The sequence below is a fragment of the Balaenoptera acutorostrata genome, chromosome 15 (assembly GCF_949987535.1).
Source record: "Balaenoptera acutorostrata chromosome 15, mBalAcu1.1, whole genome shotgun sequence".
Classification (NCBI taxonomy): domain Eukaryota; kingdom Metazoa; phylum Chordata; class Mammalia; order Artiodactyla; family Balaenopteridae; genus Balaenoptera; species Balaenoptera acutorostrata.
The window spans coordinates 63,581,969-63,605,379 of NC_080078.1; the positions used below are offsets into that span (position 1 = coordinate 63,581,969).

A 23,411-nucleotide genomic window follows, 5' to 3' on the forward strand; every position below is an offset into this window, starting at 1 on the left:
GGGTGGGGAGGAGTACAGCTGACTGATGCCAGGTGTTGGGGTTATTCAGCTGAAAAGCAAGCCTCTTACCAAGAAGCTCACGTGCTAGTGGGAAAGAGAATTCTGGAAACAATTACAATAATTTGATAATGAAGAGCTCACCATTAGTTGAGCAGACATTGTGCTAAGTGATCTGTCCAATAACCTTGTGAGGTGAGAACTATACCCACTTTAAAACAAGGAAACTAAGGTTCTGAGAGGTTAGGCGCTTGCCTGACGTCATACAGGCAGTGAGCAGAGGGGCCAGGAAAAGAACCCAAGAGGTCTGACTCCACCGCCTGCACTCCTGGCCCCTGCCGCAGAGATATGAAGACCTGAGGCCTGGAGCTGTCAGAGGAGGCCCTCAGACCTGTCCTGGCTGCTACAACCCGAAGCGTGGGGGAAGCACTGCAGCCCGAGGGGAGAAGAGGCAAATGGCCTCATGGCGGACCAGACCTGCGGTACGGGACAACGCCAGGAGGCAGGGAAATGGAGCCCTGGGAGACACAGGCAGGGCCAGACCATGGGGCTTGGTGTGCAGGGAGTCTGCACTTTACCCGGGCCCCCAGCAGAACCATGAGCCTTTGGATCTGTCGGCCGACATGAGTCTCGCCCGTGAGAATGCTCATGTAGGGCCAGGCCAGGCTGTAGAAGCTGGGAAGTTGAAGACTGGGGAGGGGCCATCACAAAGCCACTGCGCCGGTCCAGTTGGGCAGGAGAGCCTGAACTGGGCAGGGCCAGGAGCTCCTGGGCCAGAATCCGCCCAGGGGAGCCAGGTACAGCTCTCGCAGAGCATCTGACACGGACCAACCCTGGGCTGCTTGCTGGGCTGATCCCCCTCAGGTCTCTCAGGATCCCGTTTCTGAACCAAGCAGACCCCAAGGTTCACAGGGCAGCACAGACCACTGGCCAGCAGCCAGTTTCGATCTCTAGTCTCAGTTTCCCCATCTGTAATGCGAATGGATTTAACTAGATTGCACTTTAGGTAGCTTCCTGTTCTGACATTCTGTGAATTCTTTTTATATTAGATTCCTATGGTGTCAGGCACAAGAAACCTCATGGACACATTTGGAAGTTCTGTCCAAAGGCACTGATTTGCTCTTCTTTGGGACATGTGGGCAGTAATCTTAATATAAATTGGAACAATCTGTGAAGAGGTCAGTTTGGCACTGTCATGGTTTGGTTTGTGCGTTAACTTGGCTGAGCCACTGTGCCCAGATGTTTGATCAAACATTATTCTGGATGTTTCTATAAAGGTGTTTTGGAGATGAGATTAACATTTAAATCAGTGGACTTTAAACCAGAGAAAAGCAGATTCCCCTTTGTAATGTGGGTGGGCCTCATCCAATCAGTTGAAGGTCTTAATAGACCAAAGACGGACTCCCCCACCTCCTCCCAGCAAGAACGAATTCTGCCAGCAGACTGCCTTTGGACTGGATCTGCAACTCTTCCCTGGGTCTCCAGCCAGCCAGCCTACTCTACAGATTTTAGATTTACCAAGCCTCCACAATCCTGTGAGCCAATCCTTTAAAATAAATCAATCCTCTCTCTCTCTCTCTCTCTCTCTCTCTCTCTCGCTCACACACACACACACACACACACACACACACACACATACACACACACACAGAGCTGGTTCTGTTCTCTGGAGAACACTGACTAATACCCACACTATTTATCAAAATTGTAAATGCTGGTTATAACCCATCCACATATCAGAATATATTGTAGCCACAGAAAACGATGCAGTCCCTTTATGTACTGACATGGAAAGATCTCCAAGATATATTATGAATAATGTGTATAGTGTATAATCATCTGTGTAAACAACAATAAAAGAGTAAAACTTAAAATTCGTATTGCTTACCTGTGGGGTAAAAACTCTCTGGAAAGATAGTTAAGAAACTAACAGCAGGGGTTACCTGTTGGAGGAGGGCAGTGGGGGAACTGAGTAATGGGAGACAGGGCAGAGGGGCTTTTTGCTTTATTCCTTCTATATACTTCGATAAATGCACATATTCTTTGACCCAGCAATTCGACATCCACATGTTTACCTTATAAATATACTTGCCCACATGCAAAATGGAATATATATATATATATATATATATATATATATATATATAAAATTCAGTTGCAGCATCGTTCATAAGAAAAGAAGAATGGAGGGACTTCCCTGGTGGTGCAGTGGTTAAGAATCCACCTGCCAATGCAGGGGACATGGTTCGAGCCCTGGTCCAAGAAGATCCCGCGTGCCGCAGAGCTACTAAGCCTGTGTGCGCCTGTGCTCTACAGCCCACGAGCCACACTTACTGAGCCCGCACGCCTAGAGCCCGTGCTCTGCAAAAAGAACAGCCACTGCAATGAGAAGGCCGCGCACCGCAACAAAGAGTAGCCCCCGCTTGCTGCAACTAGAGAAAGCCCACACGCAGCAACGAAGACCCAACGCAGTCAAAAATAAATAAATAAAATAAATAAATTTATTAAAAAAACAAAAGAAGAAGAAGAATGGAAACAACCCAAACACCCATCAGCAGGAAAGCGGTTAAATAAATCATCCATTTGTTATAAAAAATGAGGCTGCTCTCTCTGTTCTGATGTGGAATGATTTCCAAGTTAAGTGGGAAAAAGCGAGGTGCAGGACGCGGTGTGTACAGTATGCTACCATTTGTGTGGGAAGAAAAGTCAAACTCAGTGCCTGTGTATTTGCAAATGCATGAACACAGAATAAACTCATGACAGGTGTTCCCTCTGGGGAGGGGAACTAGGTAAGTGGGGAATGGGGCGGGAGAAGGAATTACTCTACAATGTATTTTTTGAATCATGGGCATGTATAATCTACTCAAAAGTTTTAAAAATTTCTGAGGCGAAGGGGAGAGGTAGGAGGAGGAGAACTTACGTGCCAGGGTGGTACTAAAGTCATCTGAACAGAAAGCATTCATCCACTCCGCTTTTTATGAAGTTTTTAACCTGAGTTTCCCCTGAACTGCTCTTACGAATTCCCACTTTGGACCACGGTGAATTTCACTGAAGACCCAGGGCCCTCACCAAAATCAGGAAGATAATTTTTGAAGATAAGAGCACTAGCTCTCTGCAAGGCAGGTGACTCTTTAATCCATGCATAGAGACGACCAGATGCAGACCTGTTCTTCAGAACTTTTTTTATTCTTCTTCTAACCACCAGAGAAGGTCAGCTTGAACCCAAACAAGCTGAAATAGCCTCAAAAGGCCCACCTCAAAAAAAAAAAAAAAAAAAAAGGCCCACCTCATTACACACAACAGGGCAAAACCTGAAGTGAAGCCTTAGTTTTTTTCAGAGCAGACCCAGCATGTATTCTTACACAGGTGTCCACTAAAGACTGATCAGCAAAGCACCACCACCACAAACATACAAACTCCGCTGGGGGCTCCCCCGTGTGTCATTCACGGAGTCCACCTCTTCCTCAGCCATAAACAAGCCCTTGTTCTTTGGCGGGGAAGGTCATCAGTGCGTATCTTGAGCGATAGACCATTTGTTTACTCTGGAACTTTGAAAGGGAGGTGACTCAACTTATTTCCTCCCCTGCATCTGAGATGCAATCTCTTCTCTGAATATCTAAACGGTGACCTGGGAGATAGGTCGTGGAGGGTCCCTCAACAAAGACTCTTCAGGACCAGCCTGTCAGGCTCCTTAAGTACTTAATCCTTTGTTTTTCAGAAACCTTTGCACCTGGGCTCCCAAGAGGCAAGCAGGCCCAAAGGAGCGGCCACAGGCCTGGGAGCGAGAGGTCTCTCTGAGCAGTCACCGGGGAGGAGGAGGGGGCGGGTGGGGGTGTGAGGTGGAGATGCAGGGGGACAGAAATCAGCTGAAACACTCCATGCTGGTTCTGACTCGCTCCATCTCGTGCAGGAAGCTGTAGAACTGAGGCAAGGTTAATTCTGGGGAGAGAAAATGCAGCTTCAGGTGAATGTTTCCAACTCCACAGAATCATCCAAGAAAATGAATTTCCACCCAGAGACTTTCTTTTTCTTTTTTGGTTTAGTACCTCTAAGCAGTTCTTGACAGGTAATTGATCATAATAAAGAACTGAAGCCTTGAACATACAAAGTTCTCAGCTCCATAAAAAAAAAAGGAAGAGGGGGTATTTAAAAAGGCATTAACTCCCCAGCACAAAGGGATGAAAGGGGGTCATTCAGGACAGTAGATGTGGTTCCTACAGCAAGAGCTTCTTGCTCTTCGATATTTGCCATTCCTACCTCACCCTTTCCCTTTTGCAAAAAGGTCTAAAAGTCTTCAAACTGTGGGGTCTCCAACCTGCTGACGGCTTATTATTTATGAGAGCAAAGGCAGCAGAATGGTGACTCCACAGCTTGGTTATGACTTTTTTTTCTGGAAAAATGCTTGGTGGTGGGCTTCACAAGCCCAATGACTGAAGAAAACATGGAAAAAGGGAAAGGGCTCTAATGGGAATTTGGACTCACCTATGTATAAATTTTCAGTTTGATTTCCTTTCTTAACCACCAACTTCAACTGATCCAAAAAGGAAAAAGAGAAATAAAACATTTAAATTAAAATGATGACAACAGGGCAAAGAAATTCCTGAAACCTGAACTGTCACGTAAACATCAAAGCATCCAGCATCTAACTTGAGAGTTACTAGGCAGCAGTCTGGATCATCCACCACCAAAACTTCTAACAATTTCCATGATTACAGGAACAATCAGACTTTCAAGAACAATATCCAGATCCTATTAATCTGAAAGTAAGCGTGTTAGTGACTACATACATCTTTGACTGACCACATTGCTCTGAGATATACAAGGCACTTCAGTGGAACATCCGTTTAACTGGATATTAAAGAAACCTGATGTAGATTGAATACCAAGTCAAAAATCTCCCAATTTTCAGAGATCAGGAGAAGACTTACTTGTAAAAAAATACTTCCCACTTTTTCCAGTTCGCTGCTCCCAGACGTCACTGTGACACAAAAGAGAAAACCAGTAAGTGACTGGTTGAGGACTCACTCTGAAGACCCCAATCTTGCAAGTTGTACAGCAGAAGCCACGTAGGGGCCAGTATGAGGACAGCAGAATGTGCTTTTCAGGAAGTGAACTTATTGAGACCCGTGGATAGAAAGAGCTGCCGAATGTGGACAGCGACACAGAGAAGCAGGTGCTGGACCCAACAGTCTTGGGGGACCAAGGACACCTCTTCCCCAGCAAAGTCATCTGAAAGCCTCTGCCACCCAACCCTACATCACCCAAATGACCCAGGACTGGCTCTAACTAGTTACCTCCAAATGTCCACTCCATATCTATAAGCTGGTTAATCATCAGAGTCTGACCTATGGCCCATTGAGCAAGGGTGGGGGCATTCTGTTTCCACTGGAACAAAAGCAAAAAGCCAAAGTCATAACAATGGGAAAAATCCCCCCTCTTCATCCCGCCCCCAACACAGCATGTTTAGTCTTTATACAGACAGTGGGAAGCATGCAGAACGAAGGGCTCAGCCTATGTGCACAGATCTGGGGGCTGGGGGGGAGTCAAGAGGGGCAGGAGACTATACAAATGTTTTCTTTTATTCCCAGATTTAATCCAGATTGGAACAAAAACTGTATGACATTTATATTCAGTCAAATCAGAGGGAAAAAATTAAGAGATGCACTGAATAGTGCTGTTTAAAAGCTGCATGTCTGTCATTTGCATGAAACCAAATGAAAAACATTAAGCTGGGAAATGGCACATGATGACTGATGGTTTTTCCTTAGTCAGCATTTTCTATTTGTTTCTCTTCATGAAATAAATGTAAGCGATCTTAATTAACCTTGATTAGGAGGAATTATGATACCTTTTCAGAAAAGTAAGTGGCTTTCTCCTCACTGAGACCTATAAGAGAACAGAAGGAGACATGAACACAGTGAAGGGCTGCAGGGCCTGTCACCCTGAGCAGCCATGGTGGTCACCTACCCAGAGTTATGAAATCAGCCCGGACCTGCTCAGCTGTGAGACTCTTCTTCAAGGCACCTAGGAGGGAGGGGAGAAATCAGTCAAAGAGGGCAAATCAATCAATCAGCTGGCAGTAAGTATTTAATGGGCACAACCTAAGTGACCGGGACGACAACAGGAATGAGCAGACTCAGCTCCACTCAGTCCAGTCGGGGAGGAAGGAGCCCCCGAGACCAGGGAGAACGAGGCAGCACATATTGGGGGTTTTTTTGTGCCACACAAGTGTTGGCCCCTCCAGAAAGTATGGATGAAGTCAGAGACAAAAGAAAAGACTGTATGGACTTGGGGATGGGGCACTTGATCTGAGGAAATAAGGCCACGGACTCCTGGAGCCAAGTGGGGGAGTTCAAGGTCAGACAGGGTGCAGGGGTAACAGCCTGGAGCTGCACCGTGTGATCCGTAACCACGGAACGTACGTGGCTCTTTATTTATTTATTTATTTTTCTGTTTTTGGCTGCACCACGAGGCTTGCGGGGATCTTGGTTCCCCGACCAGGGATGAAACCTGGGCCCTCGGCACGGAAAGCGCTAAGTCCTAACCACTGGACCGCCAGGGAATTCCCCTCTTTAACTTTTAATGAATTAAAATTAAAGAAAATGTACTATTCTGTTCCTCAGTTGCATTAGCCGTTCCAAGTGCTCAATTGCCACGTGGGCCCAGGGGCCACAGCACTGGTCAGGGCAGATTATACACCGTTCCCATCTACATACTGGCCAGCCTGCCGCAGAAGATCAGCCCTCAGGAAGTAAACCCAGGCGGACTAAGCAGTTTGGCCTCTACAGTTCCCAAGTCACTTGCAGAGGGGCTATCAAGACCTCCCCTCAGGAGCCCTGGGAACCCCCCACCCCATGGGAGCCGCTTTGTCTGCTTGCAGGCTCCCGTTCCTGAAAACAAACTGCTGCCAGAAATCCGGGCTTCTCAACATTTAGCCTGCGGGCTACAGCCTCGAGTCACGATTTGGCAGCGGCTTTAAAATTTTCCACTTCTTAGTCTTCCAAAAGATGACTAATCAAAGAGTAAGAAGACATCCACCACCATCCAGGGAGGGCCCTGAAGTAACACGCTAAACCTGAGCCTCCACCCCCATCGCACTCCAGAAAAACAATCCTAAAGGCTGTTGTCCCCTGCAAAATAAACCATGTCAACAAAGGGAGGAAATCTTTTATCTGCAAAATCAGACCGAGCAAGGAAACCACCGGGAAATAAAAAAGGCAAGACCCCAGGAAACCTTGGCCATAAAAGCTCTCCAAGAAGGCGGCTACATTCCAGACACTCCAAAGAACTCCTGGCTACCACGGGTGCTGCTCCTTAGTTTATATCCAGTTCAAATCCAATATTCTGTTTGATGACCCCAAAATACTCTGAAGTGGAGATTATTATTGTAACTTTTAATTTACCAGGAAATTAAAGGTCAGAATGATTAAGCTTTTGGGGGAGAAGATTTGACAAATCCATAGTCAACGACTGCACTGCCAAGAACTCACCTGCAGCTATGCCCCCCAAATACACTGAGATCTACGTGGGCAGCTCTTCAGCAATGTGGGCAGGAGAGACGAAATGTCAGGAACAGTACGTTGGTTTTGGTGCATCCACACAACTGCCTGGGCGCCGAGGTGATTTTGTTAAAACTTAAGTCAGACCATGTCTCTCCTCTGCTCAAAACCCTCTAATAGCTCCTGTTTCACTCATAGTAAAATCCAAAGCTCTCACAATGCCCGGCAGGATCTGGCCTTCTTTAGAATCCTATGCTCTCTCCCTCGCTTAGCTCTTCCTGTAATTTGCTAGGCAGGGTCCTACCTCCAGGCATTTGCCCTTGCAGTTCCCTCTGCTGGGAACACACTTCCTCAAATCCGCACATGCTCACTCCCTCACTTCATTCTGGAATCTACTTGAATCGCACCTCCTCTGAAAGGATCCCTGACCACTCTTCAAGTGTACTTTTCTGCATCGCATTTATAACTACTCAACTTTATGTTACATATTTATTGTCAATTTTCCCACTAAAATGTCAGTTTGATGAGAAAAAGGACTTGGTCCATTTTGCCTACTGCTGTGTCCCAAGTTCCTAAAAAAGTGCCTGGCACTGTTCATTGGTTGGCACTCAATAAACACATACTGAATGAAAGAATCCATACAATGGAATACTATGCAATCTTTAAAAAGAATAAGGTAGCTCTTGATGTGCCTATTTGCAAAATATAATTAAAAGAAGAAAAGGAAAGGTAAGAACAGTCTGCACAGTGTAATCCCTTTTGCATAAATAAAGAAGTATATATTATCTATTCTTATTTCTAGCTTTAATTATATCCTTATCTTATAGCTAAGTAGACAGATGTAAGGCATATTTTTTCTGAACATATCCACAAAAAACTTAAGAGTGGATATCTTTTGGGAAAGGGACTGGGTGGGACTTTGTTTTTCTTTGTGTCATTTAAAAATGTTCTAGCTGCACACTGGTTTTTTTATGTGAAGATAGTAAAATTGTGAGCCATTTTTGTTTTCTTTCTTGTACTTTCTATAATTAAAAAAAAATGCCCCCCACCCCAAGAAAAAAAAATTAAATTAATTGCTCAGGGCCACAACAGCTGGCAAGTGGCAGAGAAAGTCGCTTACAGGCCAGAGGGTCCCCAAACCCAGGCTCTTTCCACTCCAGGTCATTCTGAAATGCTGTCGGGGAGGCGGTACCAGGCCACGCCTTGACAGTGACTGACAACAGAGGCTACCAAGCTGCAGGGGCCAGAGCAAGCTCTCCGACCTGATGTCACCTCATTACCTGGGGCAGGCAGGAGCCATACTTTGGAAATATACATATGTATATATATATTTGCATTGTGCTAGGCCTCAAGCCCTTGGCTTCTTTTTCAGCTTTTTCCTTTGGTGATTCCTTTGTCCTAAGCACAAGACAGGCCTGCAGCCTTGACCCTATGTCAGATAGAAAACTTTGAACTCCAGGGCTGGAGTCACCAGAACATGTCACTAGGGGAAATCTAAGAATGTCCTTTAAACACAGATAACCATCTGGGATGGTTTATAAAGTCCTTGAGCTCCACTTTTCACAGGAACAGCTGCCTTAGGCAAACCCCCATTGCCATCAAACAGGACGGGTGACAAGACAGAGGTGTATGTGATGGTGAGGGTTTCAGGAAACAGTTGGAAAATTAGCAAACACTATTCTTCCAGCCAAAATCTATGTAAGTTTATTCAGTATAATAAGGGAAGCCCAAGCAACAGAACTAAGCCTTGGTGAAGAGCCCTGGAGGAGGAAGCAGATGGGAGAGCACCGTGAGCCCCATTCATTCAGTCATTACTGACCCTCAAGGCTGACCAGCTGAATCCACCCCTGCGAGGTTCACGGGGAAACAGAGGTCATGGTCACTGTACACAGATGTACTGAGCACACACTATGTGCCAGCACTGTGCTGGACCCTGGAATACATCAATGAACTCAACAGGCAACAATCTCTGTTCTCCTGAGGCTCACAATCTTTTGGGAGGAGAAAGACCAAAACAATAATGTAACAAGTAGGTAAAGCCATACAGAGTATTATTGAAAAGTGCCACAGAGAAAAGTAACAGAGCAGGGTAAGGTCAGGAACCCTGGGGGACTTAGTTCAACATTTGCTTAAATACCATTTGTGACTATTGTTCAGTGCTGATTATTCCTTTTTTGGCCCAGCCAGACAGACTCCTTTGGGAGTGGGGAAAGGGAGTTATCACCTTTTCTTAAAAAACAACCAGTTACTGAGTACCCACAAGGGCCAGATATCTTGCAATGTATTAAAGTAAAAACCGCTTAAATTATGGCCCTACTGTGAAGTTATCTGTAATCTTTTCTAGGAGACAACTCATGATGATACTGACGATCAATCATCATACCAGCGGCAGTGTAGCTACCACTCATTATTGAAGCAAGCGCTTTACATTTATCTTTCTCCATTTTTTCGGAAGAAATGTTTTTTTTTAATTTTTATTTTAAAATTATTTTCTTTTAATTTTCTTTTGGCTGTGCCACACAGCTTATGGGATCTTAGTTCCCCCACCAAGGACTGAACCTGGCCCCGGAAGTGAAAGTGCGAGTCCTAACCACTAGACCGCCATCTTTCTCCATTCTTGCAACAATGTATGAGCTACTAGTATTAGCTCCATTTTATTCCTGAAGAAACTGATTCTCAGAGTGACTTGGCTAAGTGACTTGGCTCAAGGTCCCAGAGCTGTGAAGGAGCCACAGTGACAAGTGAGCACACAAGGGCCACCTAGGAACCGAATGCAAGGTGGGGGCCCTATCGGGATCCTGATGAGAACGCCACTTACAAACAAAATGTATGAGACAATGGGGAGGTCTGAACACTGACTGCATATTTTAATTTTAGATATGATAATTGCATAGCGACTTGATAAGGGGGAAAAAGTCCTTTATCTTTTAGAGATACATAACTAGGAATTGAATGAACTGAATGAAACGATATGATATCTGAGATTTGTTTAAAAATAGTCCAGTTTGGAGAGCAATGAGGAGAATTAGTGGGGCACAGATGAAGCAATTCGTCCATGGGATGATAAAGGTTGATCTCAGGTGCTTTTAAGAATTACATACTAAGTAGTAAAAGAAAAACACTAAAAAAAAAAACAAAAACCCCAAACCAAAAACCCCACAAGCTTTGAGCTAATCAAGGGAGGTTCTAGCAGCAGCTTTTCCACTGTAAGATCTTAAGTAAGTCACTTCCCCTCTCTAGGGCTCTGTTTCTTTATCTCCAAGACAAAGATCAGACTAGATCAGCACTTTACAAAGCTTTTACTTGACCCTCTCCCTGCCCCCCTCCCCCCCTCCAAAAAAAGAAGAGGTCCATGGTTAACTGTTTTACAGATACTGGTTAAGCAGGTTGCTTTACTGCAGGACTTTTCAGAGCCTGAGATATGTTAATGTGTGTGTGAATCTCCAAGATTCCAAGGCTGGGGGGTGCGGGGACAGTATTTTATGACCCTGTCTGGCCACTGAAGTCTCTTCTGGATGAAAACACCAATCTGGGGAAGACTGATCTGGAGAGTTCTCCAGGTCCTTTCAGCTCTAACAAGCTGCACTTCTACAATGAGGTCTTACTGTACAAGCAGGACCAGGATGAGGGAAGGGGAAGAGAATGAGGGCCTTACACTTCAGACTAGCTTGGGGAAGGCCTTGAATGCCAAGTTAAGGACTACAGAATTTATTATGCAAAATAAAACAGTTGAGAGGAGCAACAGGATCCAAGGGTCCAAGTTGTACTACACTCCAGGGCAAACTGCAAGCTGGGACGGGAGAAGAGAAGCGGAGATGCTGCTGCCGTGACAAGGCATGAAGGGCCAAGAACTTGTTCTGGGATGGCAGCCTTTGGGACTGAAAAGAAAACGGCACATTGGGAATTCCCTGGTGGTCCAGTGGTTAGGGCTCCATGCTCTCACTGCCGAGGGCCCGGGTTCAATCTGCGGTTGGGGAACTAAAATCCCACAAGCCGTGCAGTGCAGGAAAAAAAAAAAAAAAAAAAAAGGAAACGAAAATGGCACATCAGGCCAAGGGATGAGGATGAGGCCAAGAGACTTACAAGCCACCTCAGATGCTTAGGAGATGCTCTGGAAGAAATGGAGAATTCAAGCAGAAAAACTCTGCAGGAAGAGAAAAGTCAGACTGCATGAGAACAAAAAGAAGAGTAAAACAAATTCTTGAGAGCCACTGAGAAGTACAGCAAACCTGAGACTTCGATTCTAGAACTTGAAAAGCTTGAAAAGCTTTGGGGCATTAAATAGTCAAGAGGTGGGACTTGCCTGGTGGCGCAGTGGTTGGGAATCTGCCTGCCAATGCAGGGGACACAGGTTTGAGCCCTGGTCTGGGAGGATCCCGCATGCCGCGGAGCAGCTGGGCCCGTGTGCCACGGCTGCTGAGCCTGTGCTCTGGAGCCCGCGAGCCACAACTACTGAAGCCTGCATGCCTAGAGCCCATGCTCCTCAATGAGGGAGGCCACCGCAATGAGAAGCCGCGCACTGCAATGAAGAGTAGCCCCCGCTCGCCGCAACCAGAGAAAGCCCGCGTACAGCAGCAAGGACTCAACACAGCCATAAATAAATAAATAAATAAATAAATAAATAAATAAATAAAAATCAATTACATTTCTATACACTAGCAATGAACTATTCAGAAATGATATTAAGAAAACAATTCTGCTTACATAGCATCAAAAATAATAAATTAAAAAAAAAAAAAAGTCAAGAAGTGAATTCAGATCCTCTCCATTAGATGAAGGAAGGAACGTTTTAACTGATGATCTGATATCGAGGCAAAGGACTGAAATTAACTGAACAATCAATAAATAATGTTGAAGTTCAGCAAGCACTGTACTAACTCATTTATTCCTAACGCCAACACCATAAACTGCTCTTATTATTCCGTTTTTCAGATGAGAAACTGAGGCGCCAAGAGGCTGATTTGTCCAAGGCCAAATAGCTACATTAGGTGATATGACCAAGACTCAAATCCAAGTGAGCTTGCAAAGCCCATCCCTGGAACTCAGCATACCTCAGTGTTCTCTGCATCTACAGAAAGCAGTCTGCTATAAACACTGATAATCAATCCTGCTTGAAGAATATACACCCAGCATCCCCTGGGAGGATCACAGGGTCTCCAAAGTTCAGCTCAACTCACCTAGCATGTACTAAAAGCTCCTGCTCTATGTCTTCACTTTACTTGTGACTGTGGCTTAGGAAAGTAGTACAGACCTGCCCCTGACTTCAAAGAACTGTCTGTTAGGTTAGGGCCACAAGATAGACACACACAAAACAGCATGATCAACAGAAAACAAAATGATTACAGTCCAAAATGAGAGCTGCAGATAAAAGAACCTATCTCGGTTGTTGAGAGGAAGGGGAGGTCACCGTGGACTGAAATGGTTTGGGAAGACTTTCTGAAAGAGGTAGAACAGAGGCTGGAGCGCAAGGATTAGGAGGGATTAAGGCAGTCTGGCAGGATGGAATGTGGTGGGGAGCAGAGATGAGAAGGACAGCAAAGAATGGAGGCAGGGACACCAGACAGAGATCTCCTGAAAAACCAGTATCCTCAACAGCTCACATTCCCACAGGTGTAGGCTAGACAATGAGAATAAAGAGAATAAGTACTCCTGGTTCTGCACTCTGGGCACCTGTCCTACAAAATGCTCATGTAAGTTGAGAACATAGATTTCCTAAGGACGTTCACTGCGACATTGTTTCTAAGAGTGAAGAGTCAGAACTAAAATGTCCAGCAACAGGAAATGGATTAACTAGAAGAAGATATATTCAGTCCAAGGTACACTGCAGTCATCAGAAGAATGAAGTTGATGTGGAGAGATCTCCACGATGTACTAGGTATGAAAAAATGCAAGCCGCAGAGCAATTCTATGGTTTATTACCATTTGTGAAAAACAAAACTACATGAATGTATATGTGTATGTCTATCAGTGTATATAAAAATATAAAAGGATATACATTGGACTTCCCTGGTGGCACAGTGGTTAAGAATCTACCTGCCAATGCAGGGGTCACGGGTTTGAGCCCTGGTCCAGGAAGATCCTACATGGTTCACAGCGGCTAAGCCCGTGCACCACAACTACTGAGCCTGCACTCTAGAGCCTGCGAGCCACAACTACTGAGCCTGCATGCCATAACTACTGAAGCCCACATGCCTAGAACCCATGCTCCACAACAAGAGAAGCCACCGCAATGAGAAGCCCGCGCACCGCAACGAAAAGTAGCCCCCGCTCGCTGCAACTAGAGGAAGCCTGCGCACAGCAACAAAGACCCAATGCAGACAAAAATAAATAAATAAAATTAAAAAAAAAAAAAAAGGATATACACCAAAATTATACTGTGATTATTCCTAGAGACAAGAGTGGGATGAGAGTAAAAGGGGATTTTCCCTTTGACTCTCCAGAGCTCTGCAGTTTTAAGCTTATAATGAAAATTTACTCCTGTGTTAAAAAAGACTGCAAGTTCCCATCCAGCCTTGTGGTTCTCATGCTTTAACCTGCCATGAGGGCAAAGAATGCAAGAACTGCACAAACAGAGGATCATAAAATTTCACAGCTGGAAACCTCAGGGATGTTCTGATTCACACCGCCTGAACCTTAGGAGCACAAGACACGGCAAAGGAAAGGATCTGCGCTAAGATATAACAGAAGGCCCGACAGGAACAAACAAATCAAGCACCCAACTTTTAATGCACCTTTGCGCTCAGATCTTGGGAAGATCAGCTTATAACTGATTTTTAAAATATGCCAACTGGGGATGCTGTTTTACTTCCTCTCAGCCCGGTTGACATTTATTCATTCCTTAAGACTGGGCTCAAATGTCATGTCTCTCTTTAAATAAAATTAACTTTTAATTAGATTGCCAAATTAATTCTTGCAACTTTTTAGACAAAACATAGCTAAAAATAAACAATTAAAACAACCTGCAGTCCTACTACCCAGATAGAGCCACAGTTAACATTTTTTTTTAACACAAAAATAGAACAGTGGCAGACAGTATTAAACAGAATACTGTGAAAGGTTTTCCATATCATTACATTTTCCTCAACAGCATCTTTTTAAATTACTACATAACTTGAAAAATAAGAACAACCTTTTGCTGAGGTACTGTGCTAAGCATTTTATTTACATTATCTTAATTAATCTTCAAAACAACTCCATGCACACACCAAAAACAAGCTTAGATGGAGGGGAACAACTGCTGGGGGACAGTTGTTGCTAGGGATTGAAAGAGATCAGGTACTTAGCCAAAGTCACACTACTTATCAAGGGCCAGACTCACACCCAGGTCCTACTAACTCAAACTGAATTCTTGACCACCGCGATACTCCCCTCTAAAAATGGACCACAACTCGTTACACCGATTTCCAGCTGCTGGGTAATTTGATTGCTTCTAATTTTTCTCTGTCATTAACAGTGCTACGACAGACAGCCCTACAGCTCAACCTTTGTGATCACCTCCCTTCTGGCTAGAAACTTTCTCTGATTGCTCTAAGGCAAACCCTGCTTCTCAAACTATCTGCAGCAAAAGACCTATCTTTTAAATTTTTCAATCCATCATGGACTGATATTTTTGTAAAATACAATGAAAATTAATCCCTAGAACTATGAAATGAAAAAACACATACAAAATATAAGCCCCAAATGGTTACAATGGTCAATTACATGTTTATGTATTATTTTACCACAGTTAAAAAAAAAGCCCCATTCAAAAAAATTAACAGACTCAAGAGACTTCGTCAAATTGTCATAAAAGTTTCTAAATTCTTACTCTCAGTTTCTGCACCTATCACGTAGAGGACCAGATAAGTCTGGGCACGGAAGCTGCGACGCAGACCGCAATTATACTCTCCCATGGCTATCTGTTTACCTGGCTTCCCTTCCTAGACTGCAGTCCCGCCCATGTCTGGTTCACTACCAAACGCTCTGGCTCAGTGCCCAGAGCACACTTGCCAACTCGGTGGATTGAGAGAATGTTCAAGTAATGTCTCTGGCCTTGGCTGCCGGGAGAGGCTACTCACCATTTGGAACCAGGAGGAGGCTCTTCACGATGCTTCTGAGGGGACCGAGACTGATCTGGTTGGTGGTGGCAAATTCAGAGAGCTGAGCCAGAAACCTTTCCACCTGCAGAGAGGGGACAGCACAAACCAGGGCTTCACTTTCTAAGCATCTCAGGACTGTAGGCCCACACTCGGGAACGCTCCTTATCACAAGATACTTTACCTCTTTTGGCTCAGTTAGGAAGTGGAAGAGTACTTCCGTCAGGGCTGAGAACTTCTGTGAAGAGAACACAGAACATCAGTAAAATTCTACTCCTGGGTCAGTGTTCCCACATCCCATCCTACTACAGCCCCTTAAGAGAGAAGAGGAACACACAGATGTTGATACCTGTTTTGAGCATCTTAAAGTTACAAACATTCATAATTTGAAAATATGTAAGCACACCAATGTTCATTGCAGCACTATTTACAACAGCCGAGATGCGCAAGCAACCTAAGCGTCCATCAACAGATGAATGGATAAGGAAGATGTGGTACGTATATACAATGGAATATTACTCAGCCATAAAAAAGAATGAAATCTTGCCATTGGCAACAACATGGATGGATGTAGAAGGTATTATGCTAAGTGAAATAAGTCACAGAAAGACAAATACCATATGATCTCACTTATATGTGGAATCTGAAAAACAAAACAAACAAAACAAAAACAGATTCACAGATACAGAGGGGAGAGGGGTGGGGTATGAAGTGGGCTAAGGGGATTAAGAGGTACAAACTTCCAGTTACAAAATAAGCCAGGAAGAGAGCTCTCACCAGGAACTGAATCTGGTGGCACCCTGATCTTGGAATCACCAGCCTCCAGGACTGTGAGAAATAAATCTCTGCTGTTCAAGCCGCCCAGTCTATGGTATTTTGTTACAGCAGCCCAAGCAGACTGAGACACATGTCATTACTTTCCCATGTTCCCTCCCAATGGACACAGTGTGTGTGGCATAGTAGGGAAAATCAACACACAAGAGTTTAAAAGATCCAGATGTGAATCATTGTTCTGCTGACCACCCATGTGACCCTGGGCAAGTCACTCAGCCTCACTGTGATTCAGTCCCCATTGGGAAAACAAAGGTAATAATACATAGCTTCCAGAACAGTACTAATTGGCACATGCAAAGCCTCCAGTACAGTGCCAGGCTAGAGGCTAAACAAACAGTAGCAATTACCACAGCTACAATTAAAGTCACTATGCCAACAGAGCCACTTTCCTGAAGCAATATAACATTTAAACAAAAAAGATTACAGATACTTCAGCTCAGAGCCCCCAAAGCTATACGTGTAATATGACTGTCAAATGCATCTGCCCTTTTTCCCATGACACTAAACTCCACGCAAACCCCTGGCAAGGCTCTGTATTATTTTATTCTAAAATGTATTCTATTTTAAAATATAAAACTAGTGTTTGAAAATATAAAAGTAATATATGCAGAAGGTTTTAAAAAGACCCAGCTAACATAAAAGAATATAAAACAAAATGTTGACAAAGTGAGAGAGTGGCATGGACATATATACACTACCAAACGTAAAATAGATAGCTAGTGGGAAGCAACCGCATAGCACAGGGAGATTAGCTCGGTGCTTTGTGTCCACCTAGAGGGGTGGGATAGGGAGGGTGGGAGGGAGGGAGATGCAAGAGGGAAGAGATATGGGAACATATGTATATGTATAACTGATTCACTTTGTTATAAAGCAGAAACTAACACCATTGTAAAGCAATTATACTCCAATAAAGATGTTAAAAAATAATAAAATAAAATAAAATGTCTTGCTCCCTCCCTGGCCCCTCCCACCTTACTCCCACTCCCCAGGGTAGTTACTGCTAACACCTCTGGGGCCCTCCCATCATTTTATTTTCATTTAATTTCTTTTAAATACAAATGGGATCATACAGAACCCACTCTCTGCACCTCACCTTTTTTTCACTCAATTACATCTTAGAGATCAATCATGTCGCAGATATAAATCTACCCAGTTCTTTTAACAACTTTGTGACATTCAACTGGCAAAAACTTAGCATAATTTAGTTCCCTAGAAATGAACATTAATGGGTGTGTTTGTTGGTGTTATGTAAACGATGCTGCAATGAATATCCTCCCACATATTTCTTTGTGACACATATGTCTATAAGATATATTCTCGGGAATTCCCGGGAGGGCCAGCGGTTAGGACTCTGAGCTTTCACTGCTGAGGGCCCGGCTTCAATCCCTGGTCAGAAAACTAAGATCCTACAAACCTCGCGGTGTGGTAAAAAAAAAAAGAAATATTCTTAAAATGCATCCTAGGTCAAAGGATATATGCATTTTTTATGTTGAGGTGTAGTTCAAGTACAATATTATATAAGTTTCAGGTGTACAACACAGTAATTCATAATTTTAAAGGTTATATTCCATTTATAGTTTTTATAAAATATTGGCTATATTCCCTGTGTTGTACAATATATCCTTATAGCTTATTTATTTATTTATTTTTATTTTTGGCTGTGTTGGGTCTTCATTGCTGTGTGCAGGCTTTCTCTAGTTGTGGTGAGCGGAGGTTACTCTTCGTTGCGGTGCGCGGGCTCCTCATTGTCGTGGCTTCTCTTGTTGCAGAGCACAGGCTCTAGGCGCGCAAGCTTCAGTAGTTGTGGCATGTGGGCTCAGTAGTTGTGGCTTGCGGGCTCTAGAGCTCAGGCTCAGTAGTTGTGGCGCACGGGCTTAGTTGCTCCGCGGCATGTGGGATCTTCCCGGGCCAGGGCTCGAACCCATGTCCCTTGCGCTGGCAGGCAGATTCTTAACCACCGCGCCACCAAGGAAGCCCTTTATAGCTTATTTATTTTTTACATAATAGTTTGTACCTCTTAATCCCCTACCCCTATCTTGCCCCTCCCCCCTAGCTTATTCTCTAAGATACATGCATTTTAAGTTCTGAGAAAATAGTGCCAAACTGCCTTGCAAAGAAGTTGCACGGATTTACACTCCCACCACCCAATGGCATAGAGGTGTCTGCTTTCTCAAAACTTCATGGATATTCCATGGGAACACTTTAACCAATGCTGGTCCAGGGGCTGTTTTTCTGCAGTATTTGTGATACTGGGTATCAGCCTTGCCCAAATGCTGATACAGTGAAAACAAGAACAGTCAAGACTGGCTTGAGAATGTGTCCTCAAACTGTGAGTTTTCCTGTTTCTTTAATTTTTTTTTTTTTTTTGCTGCAGATCTGTGGAACTGTCAGATCTTTGGCCAACCTTGTTTCCTATGCCACCCGGGGCCTTTTAAAAACTGGGGCGACTGAGAAGGCCTCCAGCTGCTTTTCCATTTCCAGGCCTCAGCTTAGCACTCAGGCTCGGGCTCCTTGTGTGGTCTCATCCTTGCCTCTCCTCTCAAGAGGGACCTCAAGCTACTGTGGTCTGTAGGCTGTTACCGACCCCCATCCCTATCTCCACTCTTCCAAAACCTCCTTATCCTTCAAAGCCCTGCCAAGATACCAGGACACTCCCAACAAGAAAGGGACCTACCCAGATTCTTAAGTTCTGAGGCTCCCTCTTAGAACCTCACCTGGGGGCACTTAGAATTTTCAATCTTGATAAGGAACACAAACCTGTCTTAACAGAGAAGGTTCCTCCTCCAGCTTTGTATGGTCAACTGCACCTTAATTATTGTAAGTGCACAGTAAGTATTTGTTGAATAAATCTTCCCTAAACACCTTCCCCATTCTTTGCCTTTGTACCTGCATAGCTGTCTCTCCCTGGAATGCTCACCTGCTCATGAATATCCATGAAATCAAAATCTTAACTATTCTTAGCAGTTAAACATATGAAAAGATGCTCAAGATCATTCCAGATGAGAAATGCAAATCAGCAAAACAAGGAAATACCAAGTTTTCACTTATCAGATCTTCAAACTAATAGTCTGATGACACCAGTGTTGGTGAAAGTAACAGACATGCTTGCACACTGTTGAGAAGATAAACTGGGGCAACTTTCTGGACTGTAACTTAGCAAAATCCATATCTACTTTTTTAAACAATCAGACCCTTTGACCTAGTAATTCCACTGCAAGAAGTATACCCTTCAGAGATGTTCTAGAAAGTAAACCCAGACACACACAAAGCAGTTTGTTGACAGCACTGTTCTTAAAAATAAAAAACTGAAAGCAACTTAAGTGTCTATTAATAGGGGACTGGTTAAATTATGTTACATCTGTTTCAAGGAATATCACACTCCCTTTTTTTGTTTTTTTTTTTAAATCACACTCCCTTTTGTGTAAAAAAAAAGTTTTTAAAGGATACCCATACATATGATGGCAGATTGCAGACTTTTTTTTTTTTTCTATAAAGATACATGAGAAACTATCAAAATGATGATTTCTGGAGACAAGAGAAATAGGTGTTTTTATTTTAATTTTATACCTTTGAATACTGTCTGAATTTTCTAACTGTGTGTGTTGCTAGGTGAGCGACTGTAGACCATTTGTTTTCTTCTTTATATTTTTCTGAATCTGAATATCCTCTCATAACCACTCTAAAAATGATTATTTTTTAATCCTACCTACTCTCAAGGCTCCACGTTACCTAGGACTGTCCACGGCATCAGGGAGCACATGCAGATCCACTCGGTGCTGTACCGTGTCTGACCTGCCCCAGCAGATCACGACTTCCCCAGCACAAGAGGCCTCATTCATCGAGCCTTTGTAAATCTCACTGGGTTTAGTGACTATTTGGTGCATAGTAGGCATTCAGATAAATACCCACCGAATAAGCAATAAATGGTGATGCCAACATTAATACAATGATTCTTTTTCTCCTTGAGGCCTGGGCCTCAGACTTCAAGGTAAGTTCAGCTAACAGTGGCTACTCAGAGAAGTTTGATCACCCAAGAAAAGGGGGGAAAATGGCCCAAAGGACTCTGATAAGTTGCTCATCAAGAAAAAGCTTTCTGGGGCTTCCCTGGTGGCGCAGTGGTTGGGAGTCTGCCTGCTAATGCAGGGACATGGGTTCGAGCCCTGGTCTGGGAAGATCCCACGTGCCGCGGAGCAACTGGGCCCGTGAGCCACGGCTGCTGAGCCTGCGCGTCTGGAGCCTGTGCTCCGCAAAAAGAGAGGCCGCGATGGTGAGAGGCCCGCGCACCGCGATGAGGAGTGGCCCCCGCTTGCCGCAGCTGGAGAAAGCCCTCGCACAGAAACGAAGACCCAACACAGCCAAAAATAAATAAATTAATTTAAAATAAAATAAAATAACAAATGTTCAAGTACAATTGGTGTCTAAAAAAAAAAAAAAAAAAGAATTCCCCCACCCTTGGTATCTAATCAAGTTCCTTTCTACCTCCCCTTGATACCTAACCAATTTCTTAGTAAAAAAAAAAAAAAGAAAAGAAAAAAAAGAAAAAGCTTTCTGTATTAAAAACAAAGGTAAAGGTTTAAAGTGCGTTTCAAGGTTAGAAAATGAGTTCAGCTCTGATCTTAAAGGAGGTGGATTATCTTTGGAATACCAAATTGGAGGTAACCTTAGAGATCATACAATCCAGGAGCTTTAAAAAAAGTTTTTAGCAGCAGAATCTTTTTTATTCTCCCAATAGAAGTCTTTCAGAAAGCCCCAATACATAAACAAGTAAAAGCTAAACTACCTGACTGGGGAGACCACCTACAAAGCTCTATTCTAGTGTGTTTAATTCCCCAGGATCTGAAGTCAGGTGTCCGGTCCTGAATTCCTGGCTCCACCACTTCCTGGTTGCCTGCCCTTAAACAGGTCAATTTATTTCCCTGAACCATTTTTCTCATCTGTGAAATGGGAATGGTAATAGTACCTGACTCCTAGGGTGGTTGCAAGAACTCGGTGACTTAATACACATAAAAGCACTTAGAACTGGGCTGTGCAATACAGTGGCCGCTAGCCATGTGTGGCTACTGAGCACTTGAAAAAGGCTAATCTAATTTCAGATGTGCTTTAAAATACACACTAGAATCAGAAACCTAAGTACCAAAAAGTGAAATATCTCACTGATATATTTTATGTGGGTTACACATTGAAATGATAATATTCTGATATAGCGGATTACAGAAAACACATTAAATTCATTTCCTGTTTCTTCTGAATTTTTAAATGTGGCTACTAGGAAATGTAAAAGTAGACCTGAGGCTTGCAGTTCATTTTTCTTGGACACTGAAGCCGTAGAACATGACTGGCATTACAATTAGTGTTACTTCCTGAGAAAACAATAAGTTGTGAGGATGTTGAGATGAAAGAGAGGGGCCCAACCTCCTGGGAAGTTACAACCCAGTGGGGGAAATAAATGCACCTTTGCTGTGATGGTGAGAAGTGACATTTTAACTTGCTTAATTTTGCTGACTTAGTGGTATGAAAGGGGCATCCCAACCAGCACAGGAGCAGGAAGACTTCAAGGTTGACTGGTTGGCACCTGCAGCCTGAAAAAGCCTTTGCCAGCTCCACTACCATCAGGGACCCGCCCTCTACTGTGTAGGGTACATGGTTTCTTTCCTTGGGGACTACCAGTATCTCCCTTAATTGGGGGGGATGGGAGTGGCGAGGACAGGATGTCATCGTTTGCCCACAGAGCCATTCTGGCCTGGCCATTACCTACACACACATCCCACCCCCTGATGACCTGCCCCCACTCCAGGCTCCTTCAGCCCCCTCGAGATGCTGAGACCCTCCTCAGTCTCCCCAAGACCCCCGGCCTTCCTACAAAATGTCTCAGTCCCTCGCCTGGCCCACCAAATTCCACGGCTCCCCCAAACTCCATCAGCCTCCCAAGGCCCTTAGTCTGTTACTTCAGTTCTCCCAGCTCCCTTCGGCCTCATCAAGACTCCCCTCAGCCCCGCTTCCGGGACCCTGCAAACTCTCCTGGTTCCCAGGACCCCCAGAAGTCCCCCAGTCCCATTTCTGGGTCCCCGAGATCCCCCTGGGATCCCTCAGCCTGGCCTTAGGCCTCCCGAGATCCTTCGGCCCTCAAAACTGGCCTGAGACCCCAATTCTCCTCAGCACCTCCCCGAATCCCCCTCTACGGCCACAACGCACAGCGGGCGGCCGCGGCCTAAACCGCCATCCCCTCCGGGGCCCCAGGCCCCCCTGCGGATCCCGCGTCGCGGTCGCCCGGCCCACCTGTGCGTCCAGCTGGTTCAGCTGCTGCATGTCGCCGCCCACGGCCTCGGGCACGGGGTCCTGCGTGCAGTGCAGGCGGCCCATGGCGTCCGCTCGGCGCCGCAGACCCCCAGCTCCCGCGCCTCCCCGGACTTCCTCCTTCGCGCCGCCGGCCTCGCCGCGCTTCCGCAGCCGCACTTTCGCCACGGGCCGCCGCTGCCGCCGCCGCGCTCCTCTCGGACCGGTTCCGGGTGCGCCCTCAACGAGCCGCTGACGCGCGCGGACCCCGTGTGGGGCGGGGCAGGGGCGCCCTCGCGGAGCCCTGGATACCCGCGACCGCTGTGCCCAGTCCAGGGCGCTGAGCAGCACAGCGGTGAAACGCGGGATTCCCTGCGTGATCTCCCCTTGGGCTCAGAGCGTGGCCTCTCGGAACCTGCTTCACTATCCGTAAAATGATCCCGGGGATGGCGCCTTAAATGCACTCACCCTCTTAAAATGTTTAGAAGATAGCCTGGCACACTGGAGGTCCTCAACCAATGGCTAGCTGCTATCATTAACATCGTTACTATGCATCAGAAGATATTTAGGGCATGCCTCTTAGATGCCAGGCACTGGGGATAGAAAAGTGAACAGGCAGGCCAAGTGTCTCTGGGAGAGCTTGGGTCAGAGCAGAACAATGAAAGCTCAAACTTGGGCTTGCACCAGCATCATCTGGAGGGCATGCCAATTGCTGGGCCCCACCCCCAGAGTT

The 23,411-nt window shown here is 45.0% G+C and overlaps 1 protein-coding gene across 1 annotated transcript; it reads right to left on the minus strand.

Moving 5' to 3' along the window:
- Nucleotides 1–3,162: 3,162 nt before the first annotated feature.
- On the minus strand, nucleotides 3,163–23,098 carry COMMD7 (COMM domain containing 7). The gene is made up of 9 exons (XM_007193294.3): nucleotides 22,682–23,098; nucleotides 15,756–15,809; nucleotides 15,554–15,656; nucleotides 5,965–6,021; nucleotides 5,846–5,883; nucleotides 5,292–5,382; nucleotides 4,926–4,975; nucleotides 4,480–4,528; nucleotides 3,163–3,936 (listed from the first exon to the last, which is right to left on the minus strand). The coding sequence occupies exons 1-9, from the start codon at nucleotides 22,763–22,765 to the stop codon at nucleotides 3,860–3,862; spliced, it is 603 nt and encodes a 200-aa protein (XP_007193356.1). The 5' UTR covers nucleotides 22,766–23,098; the 3' UTR covers nucleotides 3,163–3,859.
- Between the last annotated feature and the right edge of the window lie 313 nt (nucleotides 23,099–23,411).

Coding starts and splice junctions, on each gene's coding strand:
- COMMD7 (XM_007193294.3), bottom strand. CDS start 22,765: ATGGGCCGCCTGCACTGCACGCAGGACCCCGTGCCCGAGGCCGTGGGC. Junction 15,657..15,755: donor TCCTAACTGAGCCAAAAGAG/GTAAAGTATCTT, acceptor CCCTCTCTGCAG/GTGGAAAGGTTTCTGGCTCA. Junction 6,022..15,553: donor CCTCCTCCTGGTTCCAAATG/GTGAGTAGCCTC, acceptor CCTCCCTCCTAG/GTGCCTTGAAGAAGAGTCTC.